Genomic DNA, 21,810 nt, shown 5'->3' with positions numbered 1-21,810 from the left:
AAAGTAATATATCATGAATGACAGCAAGTTAATGCACATAGGAGAGATATTCAACAATTGTAAATTGAATTACAATTCATCTACTCTTTATCCTCTTGTGTTTAGTCCTATGAAAGTTTCAACCAAGGTGAAGTATTTGCAGTAATAAAATACAGATCAATCACTGCCAAGAAATGCAGCATCCAATTAATTTATTTATAATAAATAGTCCAAATTATTTGACATCCACTTTAAATCAAGAACCTAGGTAGTTAATATGGTTAATAATTTAATACCTGTTGTCCAATTTCTGCCAAGTAATGTAACATCCAATTTATTAGTCATTCACTTTAAATCCAGAACCTATTTGATAAATATGGTTGATAATGCAATACTCATTTTCCAATTTCTGCCAAGTTTAGTATTGCTGTATTTGATGTCATTTATAAATTATTACAATTATTAATCAACTGGGTGCTATAGAAGTACATGTATGTATGCACAGCCCATGTGAGTGTTTGATGAATTTAACAAATCGTTATTTGTACGGTATATTTTAATAATAAATAATACATTGGCATTCAAAGGGTGCCTAAGAGTTTATGCTGCCTAAAAAAATTGTATAACCTCCAATTGATTAAGTTGATTTTAATTAATACACAAATTTCCAGACATTTTTTTCTCTTCATGTAATTCTGACACACAACTTGCATTTGACCAGAAAGGTATTGATCGCAAGTAGCTGATTCTCTTGGGCATCGCTTTGAAAGACGGCATATGTAAATATATCGTGGTCATACCATTGTAAGAAATGAATGTAATCTGGATTCTATTTCCGCAGTTGATTATCTACACTGTGTTATTAATGGCAATGTACTGATTGCATTTGGTAACACATTACACATGTATAGTGTTTGGAATGCAGCTTGCCTAAAAATATATCGCTTTTTTGATTAATACCATTTTGAACTCGGCATTTTTTTCAGTAGCGTCATGCATCATCATAACATTAATTAAAATTATTCATGTGGCAAACACCTTACATTTATGGTACAGGTTTTCCAAGTGAGTAAAAAAGGAAATCTTACTTGAGTCTTTATTTCGAAATGTCCCACACAGCACTTAATGCCTAATGGTCTTTAGCATTAGGGTGAGAATTAAAATCATATTACCTTGTATTGCTAGAGTTTTACTGCAAATTTATCCACATAATGATACAAAAGGACTTTTTGGGTGAATTGCTCGATTGTGAATTATTTTACATTATCTTAAAGTGTTTTTCAGTATTTGGATTTAGTATTTCATTATTGAGTACTTGGGGGAGTGCCACTCAGTAAAATGGTGTTCGTTGTTTACATGACTGTGTAGTCAATATGGGTCCCATACTACACATAGTAACATGTAAGGTTCAATTTACATGAAATTTTAATGCACATGGCCGCAATGACCACTGATATTTCACTCATTGGTTTTATTTCTCATTAATGAAAAAGAACAGAATCTGAATAAAACTTCCAAATGTGCATAATTACATTCATTGGAATTAATTAGAATGGTGGAATATTGATAACAATTAATTGGGGAAGGGGGTTGTAATAGTTTTTCTACATCGATGGTGTAAGTGCACTGTCGCTTGTCCATCTAGCATATCACAATTTGTACTTCAATAGATAAACCAACTTTTAAACTCCCCAAATGCGCATCAAATTGTTTAATTGATAATAAATTCAGATTCATGATCCAGCTGGCCTCATAAGATGGGCAGTATGGCATTCACCAGTTTAGAAAAATAAATAAAAAACTTAATGTCTTTTGTAAATAAACATAAATATCACTCAATTTATTTAGAATTTACATCAAACTGGATTCTAAAAAATGTTAATGAATGTTCTGCAATTACATTTGTGGTGATGCACGATGGGTCAGTAGGAATGACCTAAAAATCAACTGTACTAAACATAAATCACAAATTATGCATGTGTTTCTACTTAGTTAATTATTCAAATATATTCATATCAACATATGGTACGCGTGAATCATATCTGTGTCAATCATAAATCATGTAAAAAATAATTTAAGATTTATTTTTGTAAAAAAATGTTTCTGTTTAATAATTGCGAATTATATTTAGAATAATTCAAATTTAATTGACTGTATTTGTTCTATGCACTTTGTAAATTACAGTGTATCTACAGTCAAAATGAATCATATTTCAATGATTCGGTATACAAATGCAAGGTTTGGCTAATGTGTGCATCTAATAGAGCAAATAAGGTATTCGCATAGCTATCATTAACTCATATGAATATTCAAATTATAGTAAATGTACGCCATGGTAACACATCAACATACTGTGAGAAATTGAAAAGATTTGGGTTTATAAAATGAATTGTACTATACATTGTGATTAAAAAAGAAAGTCATTTCCGATGCAATGTGTGCCTCAAAGCGATATGATAATGGGTAATGTGTAGAAATAAAATCATTTACTGTGTGATTCACATTCGACACAGACGTTAGTCACGGCATACACAGCATTACTTGAATGCATGAAACGTGCATTCATCGTAATACGCATTTTTCCTGCAGCTATAACTGTAGAAGGTCACGTAACTTCATTCTTTATCAATGACTGAATAATTCTTTTTTTTCTCACTTTAATTCTTAGACTTTTTCTGTTTAACACAGAGAAAGTATGTTTTCTTTTTTTAATAATAAATAAATGCTTTTGTTAATTGTTAGATTCATAACCTCAAAAGCAGTAGAATGAACGACCTTTTGAAGAACATGATATACATATGTATCAGTAAATTGCGTTATTTCCAGGTCACCAAAATACAATCCTAAAAAGGCCATTTTGGTTACTTGTGTTACTTGCCTCAAAAACAATGTACCGTAATCATTCATTTAATTGGACAGTAAAACATATATTTATGAACTGTTGAATATTGAGAAGTAAATTCCAATTATTTTTGAGTGGTACATCATTGAATTTTTTGGCCGCTGTGTAACACATGTTCTATTTTCACATAAACGACAATGTGTTTTACAGACATCGTGTATGTTGCTATGAGTTCCATAACAAACAGGACACTGCGCAATAACCACCACTCTCTAATTAATTTCTTGTCAAACAAATCTAACATCAAGGTGGATTGAGAGCATTTGAATGTGATTGAGTAGCTAGAAGAAAATATGAAAATGTTCATTTATTTAGGTGGTGCAACTCGTAGAGAGGGGTCTTGTATATGTATGTATTTAGATGCTGTGTAGGGAATAAAAAATAGACGTACTGACTAAATAACGTAAATCATTAATACAACCAACACCTGTGTCCAACTGAGCTTACCCAGTTTCTGTATTTCTATCTTTTACAAAATGATTTATCTTTTATGGTAAATCATATTTATAAAATATATTTTGAACATTATTGCTGAGGTAAAGCATTGATGATATAATATTTCATGGATAGTTAATTTTTACCCAGTATGCTTTGCTGGTTTCAACCTCGCACAAATTAAGGTGGCTGTTTCGCTGACTGAGATATTTCAACTCGCTTGTACTTAAACAAACTTACTATGGTTCGACACCATCTTGCGTGAGAGACATGTGTTCAGCAAATGCGTTTTGCATGCTAAGTACTAACTAGAAATTTCCACTACTAAAATAAGCCACAAAATTGATTATGAAAATGAAGTTATTATGCCACTCAACATGTTGGTTATCTAAGGTTGCAGAACATGATAAACCTTTTACTTGACATAAAAATCTATAACTAAAAAATAATTTAATTTTTTTGCTGAGAGTACCTACATAATACTTTCATATTAGTACATGAGGTTTGTTCCCAGTCAGATGTTTTGCCAATAATCTTCTCTCGTTTTAATGTTGACTTTTGAACCAAACTAATAAAATATGATATTGAATGAATTTATAAAAAACAATAATTTGATTTCAGATCAACATCCTTGCACAGAAATATGATGATGGAAACAAATTTGACAATGGCAGTTAAATGGCCATGAATTATGTTATTTATTTCTACATTGTATTTGTTATTCCTAGGGTTGACCCCTTTGGAATCTGGGGGTGGGGGAAATTAGGCTATTGCATTCCACACTACTGTGGGAGGGATTTTTTTCTTGAGAGCATGTCTCAACATTATATTTCTTCCCAATGAGATTTTTTTTTTATTTCTCTTGAGAGAGGAATTTTTTTTTTTTTTACTATTTAGTCTGTGGATATTACCACATTCAGCCATACTTAAATTCATTCAATACCTATCGAATAAAACTTTTCGAGCTTTACCATCCAAAGCTCCCAATACTTATTGTGTTTTTTTTCTTTGATTTCAGCACACATAAATTTTGTTTTCTCAAAATCTTCCAGACCCCCCCCCCTCAGATTTTAAATGGGTTACGCCTTTAATACCCGATATCTTGCAAATAGCTAGAAATGAATCATTCTTGTTTACTTATGTGTAAACTGCATTCTAATTTTTCCAACATGTTTATTCATTTATCACCACATATTGGTTCATTATTACATGAATCAACAATTTTTTAAAAAAAAAAACGGTAAAAACGCAGCTCATCAAATCAGTGTATTTACCTTGGAGGCATAGTGAAATATATATATATACCATATATTTGACGAGAAAGAAACCCAACTGTGTATATAATGACTTAATGTTGAATCAGAAAATAGTTGAAGTTGGACTTGTATAGACATCACACACATTATGTTAAGTCACGTATTACACTCGCATAATAAAATATGTAGTTTAATCGTTAAATATTAAGTTTTGGTGCCACATTTAGAAAATATTTTGTATTTTACTATAATTTCTTTGTTATTTTGGAACATATGGACATGATTTTGTATTCGCTATTAGTACTGATCAAAATTTGTAAAAATGTGTGCAAGTTTATTTTGTGAAAAGTGACTCAATGCCCAATGTAGGCAATAAATAGATCAACGTGATATATTTTTAAAACAGAACACCAAAATAATTAATAAAATAGGTAATATTAAAAATTAATACTAACTATTCACATTATTTATGATTTATCTAATTCAATTTCATTATGTCGTGACCTTGAGATCAGTGGCCCAGCAATACTCTTTTCCTGGTCTTTGAATACTACATGAATCTCCTTGTAAAGTACAAGAGGCCTATACTGTTGAAATTCACCAGACTTCAGACGTGCTCAATCGAGTATATCACACTTGTTTGTGCTAGATCAATGTATGATGCTGACCTTTATTAAATTTGTGTCACCACTTGGTTATTGTCATCAAGCAGAAATATGAATTATTTATTCAGTCCTTGAACCCCCATGTTGTTGTGAATATATATAGAACCAATAACAAATTAATTTTTAATAATGTAAAGCATGTAATATATTTCATATATATATTTCTTACACTTTAGTGAAATATAGACTGTACTATTGGTATTGCACTGGGTATTATGAAACGTGCATTCCAAATATGGAATGATTACACGCAAGGGTCCTCTAATAATAATAAAAACAAACATAGCTGTCCCCATGGTTTGACTGGACCCAACGCAAAGAAGTTCACTAAATCTGTTCTAAACATTTTGGATTTTGGCATTCCCATGATGGGAGGAAAAGATGTATAATAATAAGGTTATTATGAGGATACTGCAAAGTACGCACTCAGACAGTTCATTGTTGCATCGATACTCCTTTCTGTACTGTCTTTGTACTGTCAAATATATTATAAGATACAGTTTTAGTTTTTGTTTTTGTTTTCATTGCTGCACTAAAAAAAATTTAAAAATGTAAGTGACTGACTTGACTGCATTTTTTTTTTAAATACTAAATAAAATGTATATGTACAGTATATTGTAGGTACATTTGTATAAGCAGTCATGTTTGGACTAAATTTGTGGTTATTTTGAAAGCACTCAACTTCAGGTTCAAATGCTTACAGAGTCAGTAATAGAAAGGAAAGTGACATTAAATTCATTGTTGAGGTGAAAGGTATATTAGGCTACTGCACTAATTATGTGAGCTATCAATCATTGATTATTGATTATTGAATTGAAATTGACTTTCACCTTGGCCCTGAATAACACCTGCCATATAGTGATTCACGCTTTAGAACATGTCTTCTTCATGAGTAAATATCAGTCAGCTGAAAATTAAATTATTTCAAAAACATTTTCTCTCCCTCATTGAATATTAAAACAATTCTGCCACATGCCATGTTACCTAAGGAGTCTTTATTTCGTAAATAACTTTCAGAACTTTCAATTAACAATTCTATCACACACACTTGCCAAAAATAGAAAAGTAATTAAATAACCTAAGGATAAATAAATATGCATTTATTTGTAAAATACCGTTGGTTTATAGCTAGGCTTGTGTAGGGATATCAGTATCATAATTGATATCTGCTAACTTGACATCGCATATAGGTTGTGTAAAAATAACTGAACATAAGAAGGATCAGGTGACACCTAAGATATAGATTTCCAGTGAAATGTTGCCCGCTGTGATGTACTTGTTTTAGATTCTATTCTGTTTTATACTGTATTACACATATTGGGTTATAGGCACTATAGGTATTACACCACAAATACATAATATGTTGGCCAGCCAGTTGACTTACTAGTATTTTGTTTGATGCATAATCTTTGTTGTGTTCGAATTAAATTTGATTGACGTCTTCATAGAATACAGATAAATCTTGCCAAATGGGTTGATGACCAGTAAATTACCCGTGGTAAAAGTTGATAACACTGGTTCCTTTCGTCTTTTATTGATCTATATGTATAGTATGCTAAATCTCAGAATTCTCATCACACTTCCACAGGTCTACATTGTAATACATTACATAATAACCAAAGTCTGTTCTTATGATATCAGCCCAAAGTCTGTTCTTATAATGATATCAGCCAAAAGTCTGTTCTTATAATGGTATTAGTCAAGTTTGTTATTCAAATGATATCAGCTAAAAATCTGTTCTTATAATGGTATTAGCCAAAGGTCTGTTCTTATGATATCAGCCTAAAGTCTGTTCTTATAATTTCAGCCTAAAGTCTGTTCTTATAAAGATATCAGCAAAAGTCTGTTCTTATAATGATATCTGCCTAAAGTTTGTTCTTATAATGATATCAGCCTAAAGTCTGTTCTTATAATGGTATAAGTCAAGTTTGTTATTTAAATGATATCGGCCACAAGTCTGTTCTTATAATGGTATTAGCCAAGTTTGTTATTCAAATGGTATCAGCCTAAAGTCTGTTCTTATAATATCAGCCAAATCTGTTATTATAATGATATCAGCACAAAGTCTGTTAATGATATCAGCCAAAAGTCTGATATTAAAATGATATCAGTCCAAAGTCTGTTATTGTAATGATATCAGCCAAAAGTCTGATATTAAAATGATATCAGCCCAAAGTCTGTTATTGTAATGATATCAGCCAAAAGTCTGATATTAAAATGATATCAGCCAAAAGTCTGATATTAAAATGATATCAGCCCAAAGTCTGTTATTGTAATGATATCAGCCCAAAGTCTGTTATTGTAATGATATCAGTCAAAAGTCTGATATTAAAATGATATCAGCCCAAAGTCTGTTATTGTAATGATATCAGCCCAAAGTCTGTTAATGATATTAGCCAAAAGTCTGATATTAAAATGATATCAGCCCAAAGTCTGTTATTGTAATGATATCAGCCAAAAGTCTGATATTAAAATGATATCAGCCCAAAGTCTGTTATTGTAATGATATCAGCCAAAAGTCTGATAAAATGATATCAGCCAAAAGTCTGATATTAAAATGATATCAGCCCAAAGATATCAAGATATATTGATAGTATTTTATTTTGGCTAGGTTGTGCAGTTGCTTGTGAAAAACAAATGTTTGTAACTAATAGAATTATGGTTATTATTAATAATATTATTACTTGCGAATACCAGGATAGACACAGTATGTGATTGTATTGGTCTTAACTACTTGTTAGTTGATAATACTCTCACCATGTGGTCTTCATGTATGATTATATCTAACTACATTCCCAAAAATTTGTTAAAAAATACTTTGATTACAATAAATAGATTTGTTGTACATCCCTTGCAGTGACATCTGTACTACATTCTATGACATGTAAATCATGAACAGGTAAGTTACATTTTCTCACAATTATTATTAGCATTTCAATAAATCTCAAAGTTTTGTTTGATAATGGTTTGAGTCAGCAACATAAAATATTTTTTTTGTCCTTTGGACCAATCAGTGTCATCACTAGAAATCGTTCAGTAACATTTGTTTTGGTTTCAACAAAATATAATTTTAATTTATTCAATTGCAGGTATTTTCTGACATTGGTGCTATTGAACCATTACAAATACTAGCAAGTAGCAACAATGATATTGCATCCAATTTCGCCATCCAAGCCTTGACTGCGCTTGGAGAACATGTGCCTGAGAAATTAGGGGACAATATTGCTAACTGGGAAGTGCGTCATGTGTCAATTTGGTTGAAAGGCTGTGGATTTGAATCTTTTATTGAGAACTTTTCCAACAATCTGGTTGATGGTGATTTGTTGTTGACAATCTCCAATGCTGAGTTGACGATTGACATCGGAATGACCAATAGCCTTCAGAGAAGAAGGTAAGAACACAAAAATATGATTATTGTATTTGCTCTGTTAGTAGTGCATGTGTTTTATGTTTCAATGACCTACTTACAATTAATTCATTTTTGGGTTTATGTCTACTTCTATAGTCAGTTGGCATACAAGTGATAATAAAATAAATGTGATATTTACCGATATTTAATATATAGAGGCAGCCATCTTGAATATGACTTGAAACTAAATAAAGAGACAAGGATTTTCATTTTTCTACAAATCAGGGGGGAAATACCAAACTTACACAGCCAACAATCCATTGGGGGTAATATTAAGCCAATTGCTAACAAAATTAATTAATATAGGTGGCCAGTGTATTCTGTCTCATTACAGGGCCTAATAAGGGTAGTTCTATAGCCCAGGGCAAGTAAAATTGACATCCATGTAGTAACTCACTTGGCTTAACTGACTATAGTAAATATATAGGTAACATACATATTCAACAAGTGAGTTAAAATGTTAACTGCAAGCTATGCATTACTGATGTATCATTGTTCATTTTGAACATATTATCAAAGACTATATCCAGCTCTCTTGTTTCATTATTGATTAGTAGAAGGCTGCCCTTATTCAGTTTGGTTGCTGAATATTTCACTCATTGTTCACTCAATCGCACTTGATAATGCATTACCGTTATGTCTTGTTGTGACCTCATTTGACAGCACTGGAGCGCTCATTTGTGACCTTTGACATTACCTGGGGTACAGTGTACATATACATCCATCACCCATTTGACATTACCCAGGGTGCAGTATATATCAATCTACCATTGACCTTGACATTACCCAGGGTACAGTATACATTTTACCAAAAATGACAAAAATATTCACCAAAATTAGAGAATTAAAGATATCATTACAAAATGAACAAAAGTCCAATTGTTTTGATATTACATATATAGGTACTACATGTGGACCTCTCTCAGATTTGTTCATTTTGTAATGATATCTTCTATACTCTAATTTGGGTGAATATTTTTGTCATTTTTGGTAAAAAGTGATATTTTCGACTTCTTGTTAAAAACCACAAGTCCAATTGCTTTGATATTACATATATAGGTACTACATGTGGACCACTCTCAGATTTGTTCATTTTGTAATGATATCGTCAATTCTCTAATTTTGGTGAATATTTTTGTCATTTTTGGTAAAAAGTGATATTTTTTTCTTGTTAAAAACCACAATCATTTATGGTGCAAAATGATATTTTTGAATTCTTGTTGAAAACAGCAAGTCCCATTGCATTGATACTATCCATATTGTTCATTTTCTAATGATATCTTCTGTTCTTTAATTGAAATGTGCATCGCTAACAGCGGAGCTATCTCAGCCGAGAGGCTGCTTGTTTATATCATTTTGTAAACGTGTACTATATATGCCCTATTTAGAAGTGATTGCCAGAAAAGACACAAGGAAACAAACAAATTATGTTTGAATTCTCACTGAATCATTCATGCTTAATTTTATGTAAGTACATGTGGTTTGAATCATGCAAATACTCAATAGCTTATACCTATAAGCTAGTTTCTCAGATCATTGCATTCTAAGAATAATCATGAATGTATTATATATGCATGTCAATTGGATTATCGATTGTGTACAACACAAAGGCTTGTGAAATTTCATCACGCAACAAATGATATTTTCACGAAACCAAGGTTATTAAATTTATATTTGAGTCACGCAATTGTTTGAGACACTGGCTTCAGTTTACAGGGAAATTATAATTTATATAGTAACATCAGTTTTTGCAGCACATTTTAAATGCTAGTTTTTCATTATATGTGTTTAAATTTAAGTACAGTTGAGGTTGAAATAAAAATGTAGCTCAGTGTCATTTGCATATGTGGTATACATTGATATCAAAAAGAAAAGAATTTGTGTTACAATTTTCATCAGAATTTTCAAGAAGTGGTAATATAAACATGTTTGTTGAGTTCAAATTTTATGTGCTCTTTTATTTCACCCATGAATCCACATTACCATTTACATCCATGGACTGGTTGCCTAGCAACTTTATCTATTATGGGGTAATGACTCTGTATACAATGCACATTACTCAGGTATTCAAATAGCTGTACTAATTAGTGTGAAACAAATATAGTTTCCATGACAACTCTTTCAAGGGCAAAAAGTGGTTTGTAAAAGATATTTTATTTTATTTGATACAGACGACATGGGTTAATGCCCTTAGGGGATTTCTTGTTGCTTTCTCATATAAATCGATTCTTTAGTGCAGCACGTATGGCATCTAACATCTCATAAAAATATATGGGTTAAACGAACACTGTCGTCACAATTTCAATACTGTTTGATTATTGTTCCTTCTGTTTTCTGGTTGGTTTATTATGTCATCAATTCTCTGACATTTTCTGCTGTCATTTATGTTGTTTTTTAACAAATCATTGTTACCATTTATAAACCAAAAAAAGGAATGTCAAACTTTATTGTCAGATCTGATTCAAGATGGCTGACTGGTGGCCATTTCAAAATTTTTTCAGTAAATGTAGTTCAGGAGCCATATATATCGAACTTTATGTATTTCTTAAAAGGATGATGTAATGCAAGTACTTGTTTTTATTTTCTTTAATTTTTTTTTTTTAAGTTGTATTCCCACTTTGCAAATATGTAAAAAATCCCTCCCAAAACAAAGCTAAAACCATAAAATGTGTTCAAATGTGGCTATTTTAGCCAAAATATGTGATATATTAAAAAGAAGTAGTTGTCAATGACATAGTCCTCCTTTTTTCAGTTTTTACCTCCAAAATTGTGTTATTTTTGTCCCAATCTTCTGAAGAAAGTGCAGACTATAAACAGGACAATTTTGTGAATTTGTGATGAAAAGAGGAAACTGGTGGTGAAAAGGTTAAAGCGAGGGGGTCGTCACCTGTGCACGCACAGGAATTGATTCCCAAGCAATGATAACAACACACTCTAAAATTGTTGTTTGTAAACAATGACACACTATGGCCATCTGACGCATGTGTTGGTGACGACTCCCCCGCTTTAATACATGAAAATGACAGAGGTGTGTCTATAAAGTCATAAAGTTAATTATATTTTAATGATGAAGCAGTATATGCATTTTTAGTTGATGTTTACTTCTATTAGAGATTCACTTATAATAGAGACATTAGAGGACATGCATGGCTATAAAATTGTTTTGCATTCTCTGTCAACCACAGAATTAACACATCTAGACATGAGGTGAGGGTCAGACATCAAGCTAAGGCTACTAGATTAAGCTCTACTTCAGTTAGCTGTCACTGATTTGGCTTGAGGATGTAATAAAATGCAATTTAATATGTATTGCATGTATCAGAGGGTGTAAATATATCAGAGAATTTTAGCTTTCAACAAATCATTTCAGGTATTAATTCAAATTTTACTGGCAATATATATGGCTCAGAAAACATTTTGGTTTCTGCATGGTCTTGGCACACATCGTTCTCATGTCACTGCTTTGAAAAAGCGCAAGTCTAATTGCTTGAATACTTAGTACTGTGGAATACTTTATTTTCGCTTGAATTAATTTTCGCTGAAAAGGCTTTTTGGACGTTTTGTATGGAATTTGTTTTCATTGATTTTTGATGAGTTTAATGTGAAATATAGGAAAAAAAGTATATTCGCTGGATTTTTTTTTCACGGAATCATCCCTTCAGCGAAAATAAATTCCAAGCGAAAATAATGTATTCTACAGTATATATGGACTTCGGGTGGACCTCTCTCTGATTTGTTCACTTTGTGATATTTTCAATTTTCTAATTTTGATGAATATTTTTGTAATTTCCGGTCAAAAATTATATTTTTGAATTATTCTTGAAAACCGCAAGTCCAATTGCTTTATTTTTTATAAATATATGTAGTTGGACTCATCTCAAGTTTGTTCATTGCATGGGTATATTTTCGATTCTTTAATTTTTGTCATTTTTGGTAAAAAATGATATTTTCAACTTCTGAAAACTTGTCAGATTGCTTTATTTTCGTATATGTACATTGTAAATCCCTTGTGGACTCATCTAAGATTTGTTCATTACCTGACCTCCACACACCCTCCCTAACATTATGTTTTTATGTCTTGCATACATATCAATGTTTTCAAATAAATTAATTCCCATATTTACTTTGACATACACAATGTACAAGACACCTAGTGGTGGGCATCTTACCCGGTCAGTGATATTCACAAAAATATTTGTTCACAATTTTATAGGCTTTTTTTATAACTGGATTCGCAATTCCCGCTACCAATTAGATATAGTGTCACAACATTTCGGCTACTTTTTAACAAATCCAAAATCATTCTAGATAATTTTGCTTACTTTGTATGTGTACTATGTTTGTATTTGATAATTTTGCATATTTTAATACATACATGTACACTCACAAAAATACCTATAAAATATTAATAATATTATTATATATTGCTATAATTATGCATTTTTGCATGCATTAGTAGTGAACATACACCAAAAATTGTATAAATTGTAAAAATCTATGAAAATATGTCTTATTTTGCCCTGACACACCTCTGTCATTTATGTATAAAGCATATGCTACTGACCAAATATGCTAAATAAATAATGAAGTTGATTCAGGAGTTGATGAATTTTATTATAAGAAGTCCTGAAAAAGGGAACTGGTCTCTTTGAAACTGATATGTGTACATTGTAGACCTGTCTGATCAAACTGACAATTACATCCCCAGCGAGGTATGTACGACGTAGAAATAGTGCCGTATGCGAGTACCAAGTTGCGAGTCGCAAGTAGCAAAATATGCCGTATGCTAGTGGTAAAAACGGCATATGCGAGTGGTAAAATGTATCGTTTGCTAGTAGCAAAAAAGCCCTATGCGAGGGGTAATACAAAGGCTTGTAACGTTTGCTTATAATATAACAACGTACGTTCAATTGTGTTTTATCACAGTAAAATCAAATATTTAGCATGGTTATGAAATGATGTGTACATGGTTGGTTGAGATTGGCATGATGCTGTATCAAAAAAGTTCGTTCCGTCGTTTGCATAGAATCGATGTCTGCTCTTCACGAAATTGCACAGGAAACGTGAAAGCACAATAATTTAATAAACGGCCATGACCAGCCAGCACACTCCGCATAACATGTGAAAATTGTTTTTTCTTTCGGTAAAATTAGTATGAACCCGTGGTCAGCGATTAAATTATCATTGAATTATAAGTGTAGTTAGTAACGGGTGCATGTTCACCGAAGGGTCACAGAATTCTTGTGTGACGCGCCGCCGTTTAAATGAAGACAGTGGCAGGTTTCAAAAGTAGTCACACCTCGGAGAGGTGTTAAATTTGCCACAACCCAAGTGTTAACTAGCACACAATTCCATAATACATAGTACGTAATAAAGAAATAAAGTGCATGTTGAGTGGTAAGTCCGCATGTTTACGAGACGTCCCTCACACATGGAATGTATTTACACGCAACCGGGATCAAATTTGAATTGAAACAAATTGAAACAAAGAAGCGTCTGCCGTTGCTTGGTCAGGATAGAGAGACAATTTTCATGGGTAAATGCTAGTAGAAGACTTAGCCTCGATGCCCCAAATACTTCGACCTAACCACTTTATTTGTACAAGTAGAAAAAGTGTTATGTTTCGTTAAAACATAGACGTTCTATTTATTTCCAACGCGCGTGGTCGGCGCCTCTGATTGCGTTTATTTGGACAACAAACTTGCTGTTTTGCTGATTAGGAATAACGTGATGTTAATTTCGTGGTATTTCAACAGCTTTGTAATGAAGTACAGGCCCTCAGCTAAATTCTCCTATAAACTGTTGATTCTGTCGACCAATGGGAACGCACGTTTCAACCAGACTACTTGGACCTTGGACATTTGCGAGACGTAACAACAAAAAACGCAGCAAGTGATACATTTCGAAAATAAAAATACAAAATAAACGCAATCAGAGGCGCCGACCACGCGCGTTGGAAATAAATAGAACGTCTATGTTTTAACGAAACATAACACTTTTTCTACTTGTACAAATAAAGTGGTTAGGTCGAAGTATTTGGGGCATCGAGGCTAAGTCTTCTACTAGCATTTACCCATGAAAATTGTCTCTCTATCCTGACCAAGCAACGGCAGACGCTTCTTTGTTTCAATTTGTTTCAATTCAAATTTGATCCCGGTTGCGTGTAAATACATTCCATGTGTGAGGGACGTCTCGTAAACATGCGGACTTACCACTCAACATGCACTTTATTTCTTTATTACGTACTATGTATTATGGAATTGTGTGCTAGTTAACACTTGGGTTGTGGCAAATTTAACACCTCTCCGAGGTGTGACTACTTTTGAAACCTGCCATTGTCTTCATTTAAACGGCGGCGCGTCACACAAGAATTCTGTGACCCTTCGGTGAACATGCACCCGTTACTAACTACACTTATAATTCAATGATAATTTAATCGCTGACCACGGGTTCATACTAATTTTACCGAAAGAAAAAACAATTTTCACATGTTATGCGGAGTGTGCTGGCTGGTCATGGCCGTTTATTAAATTATTGTGCTTTCACGTTTCCTGTGCAATTTCGTGAAGAGCAGACATCGATTCTATGCAAACGACGGAACGAACTTTTTTGATACAGCATCATGCCAATCTCAACCACCGTCCCTCAACACCGGTGTTGAGGGACGGTGTCTCAACCAACCATGTACACATCATTTCATAACCATGCTAAATATTTGATTTTACTGTGATAAAACACAATTGAACGTACGTTGTTATATTATAAGCAAACGTTACAAGCCTTTGTATTACCCCTCGCATAGGGCTTTTTTGCTACTAGCAAACGATACATTTTACCACTCGCATATGCCGTTTTTACCACTAGCATACGGCATATTTTGCTACTTGCGACTCGCAACTTGGTACTCGCATACGGCACTATTTCTACGTCGTACATACCTCCCCCAGCACTTCCTGACATATGGTGCACTGATGTATTCAGTATCCTAGCTACAATCTAGTTAACGATTGGTCTGTGCATCAACACATCCAGAGTAATTTTCCACAAATTTTTACTTCAATATTAAATAATATTTTTAATAATATTAATTAATTTGATTACAAATGCATTAATATTTCATATGGTTTCACTATTCTTTTTTTAAATCACTGAAATTCGTTTAAAATTAGAACCTCAGGCTAAATTACAACTCATTTTGTACAATGAAGATATTGAGATTAACTCTCTTATCTCATCATGCAAAAAACATAATGTAATATAAAGATAACTGTAATAGTCATCCATGCAGGAATGTGTTCAATGTATTTTACACATCTTGTAAAATAGAATAGAATAGAATAGAATAGAATAGAATAGAATAGAATAGAATAGAATAGAATAGAATAGAATAGAATAGAATAGAATACTGTAAAGGGGTTAATTATTCACTGGGTTTTAAATTTGCTTATTTCGCTGACTAAAAAATGCGCTAAATTAAAACCCAGTGAATATGTAATATTTAGTATAGAACACATTATCTAAATTATAAAACCGTGAATTTAAAACCCACTGATTATGCCTGAAATGATAAATCAGCGAAATTTAAACCCAGTGAAAATTAGCCATTTTACAGTAGAGTAGAATAGAATATTTGACACAAAATGAAATATATGTCATATAACATCTATGGTCAATTACATAAACAATGGAAAAAAATATAAACAATGTACTTATACACAGACTGATTAAAACTTCATTTACCTAAATTAGCAAGGCTATTCATAATAAAACTATCACCTGAGCTTAATAGTTTTTCAAATTTGTATTTATTTTTGTATATATATCAGATGACTAATCGTTTAAGGTAATACTGTTGCGATGCCACATCACGTTGAATATACGTGTCCCAAAAATACAATGTGTGTAAAAAACCAAAATTCACTCAATAACTGTGCTTCACTTCAGTTTGTGTTGTAGATGTATGCACTGAATATTACTGCATGTTTTCTGGAACTGCATGATAAGATGCTTGAAATTGGGTTCAGGTGTTCAAGGGATCTCATTGTCATAGAAGGATGAATTTAATGAATTTGGTTGCACTCGTAGGTTTTCAGAAGGCGCAAGAAAAACACATACAAATTCATCCTTTTAAATATGACATTTTTTGACCATAGACCCACCTTTGGCATTCACATAATCACATATACTACAAATAAAGCAAATATAATATATAATTTTCAGTTTTCTAACCTAATCAAGAAAACAGCACAACTATTCTAAAGTGCAGTTTTCTGAGAGTTTTCAGACTTTGTTTTCACCAAGACGGTAACAATTCCCAGATGTCCGTCTTCAAGAATAGGATTATGATGCAACATTTCTGTGTAAATATCAATTTTGTAGCCATATGCAATTTAAAATTACGGTAGCTAATGAGTAAAGCAATAGATGGGGCATCAATTCTACTACTAGTACATGGGTATAATGTTATTAATTGTATTAAGCTTGCAGGCAATCCGTCATTGATTTCAATTTAAATAAATCAAGTGTTTGAATGTGATCAGATAATTGGGTTGAAATGAGATGCTATTTGTTGATATCTGAAATGAAATCTCGCATCAAGACATTATTTTTATCATCAAACATATAGATATATCTGATATAGATATATATTCTGAACATGGCTTCTCATTTTCTGACCCCTGAATATAAAGTAATTTCAAATGCTGCATCAAGAAATTCATGAAAAAAATCAGCAAGAATTTATAAGCAGTTCATGTTCATGGACACATGTTCTTACTTTTAAGATATAAAGAATACATAGTATACTGTAAAAGGGGTAATTATTCAATGGGTTTTAATTTTGGTATTTCGCTGACTGGAAAATGGCTAAATTAAAACCCAGTGAATATGTAAAATATGTATTATCTAAATTTGTTCTACCATGAATTTAAAACCCACTGAATAAGCCCAAAATGCTAAATCAGTGAGATTTAAATCCAGTGTATATTAGTCATTTTACAGTATTGGTACTCTAATGTTAATTCATTAAAATATGTCAAATGATGCAGTTCAGGTACTTCCCTGCAGCCAACTCTCAGAGAAATATTTTGCTGTATATTATGGCTGCAAGATTATCCTAAATTTTATCCAAGTATTAGTTTTGTATAGTATGTAATTTCATGTTGATTTGTTAGTCCACATGCAGGTGCAGATTACAGCAGTGCATTTTGACCTTTTTTCTCAATTCTGCAGCACATATCTATTACCGTAAAATCTGTATTAGAAGCCGCATCCCTAATAGAAGTCGCACCCATTCTTTTTGAATAATTGAGAACCAAAAATTCATCATTTCTCATATGTGTAGATGCTCTAATAGAAGCCGCATTCTCTCTGTTGCATTGTACCATTTTAATAGAAGCCGCGGTTTCTAATACAGATTTTACAGTAATATGTTTTGTTATGAACTAACTTAACTGTTACACAAGATGGCTGTATACACAAAGTTTTAATTTTTGAAGTACTTTTTTAAAAACGCACAGAGACTATGTTTCATTTATTTGTTGTTGAAATTTGAATTTGATGCATCTGCAGCTGCATATAGGTATTGAGATCTGACATTTGAAATGATTTGTAATTCATTGAAAGTCTCTTCAAATATTATTACTTAGATGTGACAATGGGCTTTAAGAGCATCTGTGAGATAACTATAGGTATTGAGATCTGACATTTGAAATGATTTATATTTCATTGAAAGTCTCTTCAAATATTATTACTTAGATGTGACATGGGCTTTAAGAGCATCTGTGAGATAACTATAGGTATTGAGATCTGACAATCTAACCAATCAAAATGCTAGAGGATGCCAACGTGTTAAAATCACCATAGCTCATTTAAATATGTTGAACGCAACGCGGAAGAGATTTCCCGATGTTGTAGTACGATCTTTTGGCTTGGATTTTGATGGGAAAATGGCATGATTTTTTTTTCAAATAAAAAAATAGTTGTTTTCAAAAGATGAACTGAGCATTAGAAGAATAATTTAACATTGTTTACAGTGATAACAGCTCTTTGTCCAAACGAAGATACCCATTCACGCTAGTAACAATAAACACGCTCTTGAATAAAAACTTAAATAGACTATTTTAGGCGTCAGGAAAGATTGAAATGTCCGAAAAATTACGCCAAAATAAAAAAAAAATAAAAACTGCCGAAAAATCGCCCTTTTTTTAACGTGACCATAAAATATATGTGCATTATGAAACTACGATCATCACATATGCGCACTGGGTTTGTTTAGCTGTGAAGGAAACCGGAAATTCAACAGACGAACTTGTAACTACACAGATTTCACATGTTTTAATTATTAGCAACTGTAAACAAGAACAAGAACAAGATTTCGAGAGTCTACAAAAAAAAATCCTAAGGACTCCTAAAAAATATTATTGCTGAGAAAGTGTCTAGACATATATTATATGGTTAAAAAATCGGCGAGGTTATATCACATTCCGCTAACTGGTTACTTGTGTAAGCAATCGCAAACTATCTTCGACATCAAAGATGAGCTATACAATGTCCTTATTAGGATTAACTTTGGTTGAAAGAAAAGGAAATAAGCCACTTAAGAGGCGTTGTGGCTCCTTCCGTTAGTACCTCCGTGGTAAAATGTAACAACAGGATTGCGTGAATCCACTTTTACCATTGGTTGATTATGCCCGCAAAGGTCAATGTCATGACAACCAGACAACGGTTCATTTTCTGTCTGGTTCCCAGCGCAGCGGTACTGATGAACAACATGCCCATTCACAGGTCGCTGTACACACAAAATCCATCGAGCTTTACAGGGACCCGGGACTTAGACTAGGAGTATACAACATTTTATTTAGTTCATATATGTTATCATAATTTCATTGAAGATCTATTTTCATTGAGTTTGGCGCCGACTAGAAATAAAACGGCACGTCAGCGATTTAAAAAAAAATCAACGCTGAATTCCACCATTTACATACAAGTTACAAGTTTACATACGACGAAGTTGAAAACACAAACTTCCACACAATACCATTTCATACAGTGTATCTATTCACAATTTGTAAAAATTGCGAAGTTTGACCTGCAGTTTCACTGTCCATGGAGCTAGTTTCCCGGCCGATCGCGTTGTTTCAAAGGTCTATTACGACAAACGTGGACAATGACATTCCTGTACATTCTCAATTTTCCCACTGCAGCACATTTCCAATGAATGAAAGATACAACAATTTTACGTAAATATTAATTTATTTTCGGACAATTACGGGATGTCTCGACGTCGTTGACAACGTGATATCAATGCCACTCGCACTATGTACATTTTAGCACTAGATCTAGTGCCATTTTAGCGCTAGATCTAGTGCCATTTTAGCGCTAGATCTAGTGCCGTTTTAGCACTAGATCTAGTGCCGTTTTAGCGCCAGATCTAGTACTTTTTCGGATTAGTGCTACTAGCACTAACCACTCGCACTACGCCCATTTCGACACATTTACATACCTCTTAGATGTGACAGTGGGCTTTAAGAGCATCTGTGAGATAACTAAAGGTATTGAGATCTGACATTTGAAATGATTTATATTTCATTGAAAGTCTCTTCAAATATTATTACTTAGATGTGACAATGGGCTTTAAGAGCATCTGTGAAATAACTAAAGGTATTGAGATCTGACATTTGAAATGATTTGTATTTCATAGAAAGTCTCTTCAAATATTATTACTTAGATGTGACAATGGGCTTTAAGAGCATCTGTGAGATAACTAAAGGTATTGAGATCTGACATTTGAAACAATTTGTTTTTCATAGAAAGTCTCTTCAAATATTATTACTTAGATGTGACAATGGGCTTTAAGAGCATCTGTGAGATAACTATAGGTATTGAGATCTGACATTTGAAATGATTTGTATTTCATAGAAAGTCTCTTCAAATATTATTAGATGTGACATACATGAGCATTAAATCATCTGAAGGGTGTTATGTGTTAATCCTTAAATCTTGGTGAAATAACTCAAGTACTCTCAGTCTAAATTGCATCACTTATAAATCATTTATTAAATTGTTTGTATGTCTTCTGGTAATTAATGCGATCCTATATTACTGGAAATGAATGTTTGACCTGAAAACCTTTATTAACTAAACACCTTGCAAACTTGAACACCACTATAAACTAAACACCTCTATAAAATAAACACCTCTGAACACTTGTATAAATTGAACACCTCTGTCTATAAACTAAACTCCTGAATATTTTTTTAAACTGCACACATCTGAACACTTCTATAAACTGTACACATCTGAACACTTCTATAAACTGTACACCTCTGAACACTTCTATAAACTGTACACCTCTGAACACTTCTATAAACTGTACACCTCTGAACACTTCTATAAACTGTACACCTCTGAACACTTCTATAAACTGTACACCTCTGAACACTTCTATAAACTGTACACCTCTGAACACTTCTATAAACTGCACACATCTGAACACTTCTATAAACTGCACACATCTGAGCAATTCTATAAACTGCACACATCTGAACAATTCTATAAACTGCACACATCTGAACACTTCTATAAACTGTACACATCTGAACACTTCTATAAACTGTACACCTCTGAACACTTCTATAAACTGTACACCTCTGAACACTTCTATAAACTGTACACATCTGAACACTTCTATAAACTGTACACCTCTGAACACTTCTATAAACTGTACACCTCTGAACACTTCTATAAACTGTACACCTCTGAACACTTCTATAAACTGTACACCTCTGAACACTTCTATAAACTGCACACATCTGAACACTTCTATAAACTGTACACATCTGAACACTTCTATAAACTGTACACCTCTGAACACTTCTATAAACTGTACACCTCTGAACACTTCTATAAATTGTACACCTCTGAACACTTCTATAAACTGTACACCTCTGAACACTTCTATAAAGTGTACACCTCTGAACACTTCTATAAACTGTACACCTCTGAACACTTCTATAAACTGTACACCTCTGAACACTTCTATAAACTGTACACCTCTGAACACTTCTATAAACTGCACACATCTGAACACTTCTATAAACTGCACACATCTGAGCAATTCTATAAACTGCATACATCTGAACAATTCTATAAACTGCACACATC

At 32.7% G+C, this 21,810-nt stretch overlaps 1 protein-coding gene across 1 annotated transcript in view; it reads left to right on the top strand.

The window, feature by feature from the left end:
• LOC100372022 (NAD(+) hydrolase SARM1-like) overlaps positions 1 to 21,810 on the top strand; it is a 43,462-nt gene that overhangs the window by 6,088 nt on the left and 15,564 nt on the right. The window contains exon 3 of the mRNA XM_006816939.3: positions 8,327 to 8,628. Within this exon, the coding sequence (XP_006817002.1) occupies positions 8,327 to 8,628 (302 nt within the window). The remainder of the gene's footprint in view (positions 1 to 8,326; positions 8,629 to 21,810) is intronic.

This window comes from Saccoglossus kowalevskii, chromosome 16 (genome assembly GCF_978046115.1).
Source record: "Saccoglossus kowalevskii chromosome 16, keSacKowa6.1, whole genome shotgun sequence".
NCBI classification, from domain to species: Eukaryota; Metazoa; Hemichordata; class Enteropneusta; family Harrimaniidae; genus Saccoglossus; species Saccoglossus kowalevskii.
The sequence above is the reverse complement of the archived record's forward strand: the minus strand, read 5'-3'. Positions and strand labels throughout refer to the sequence as shown.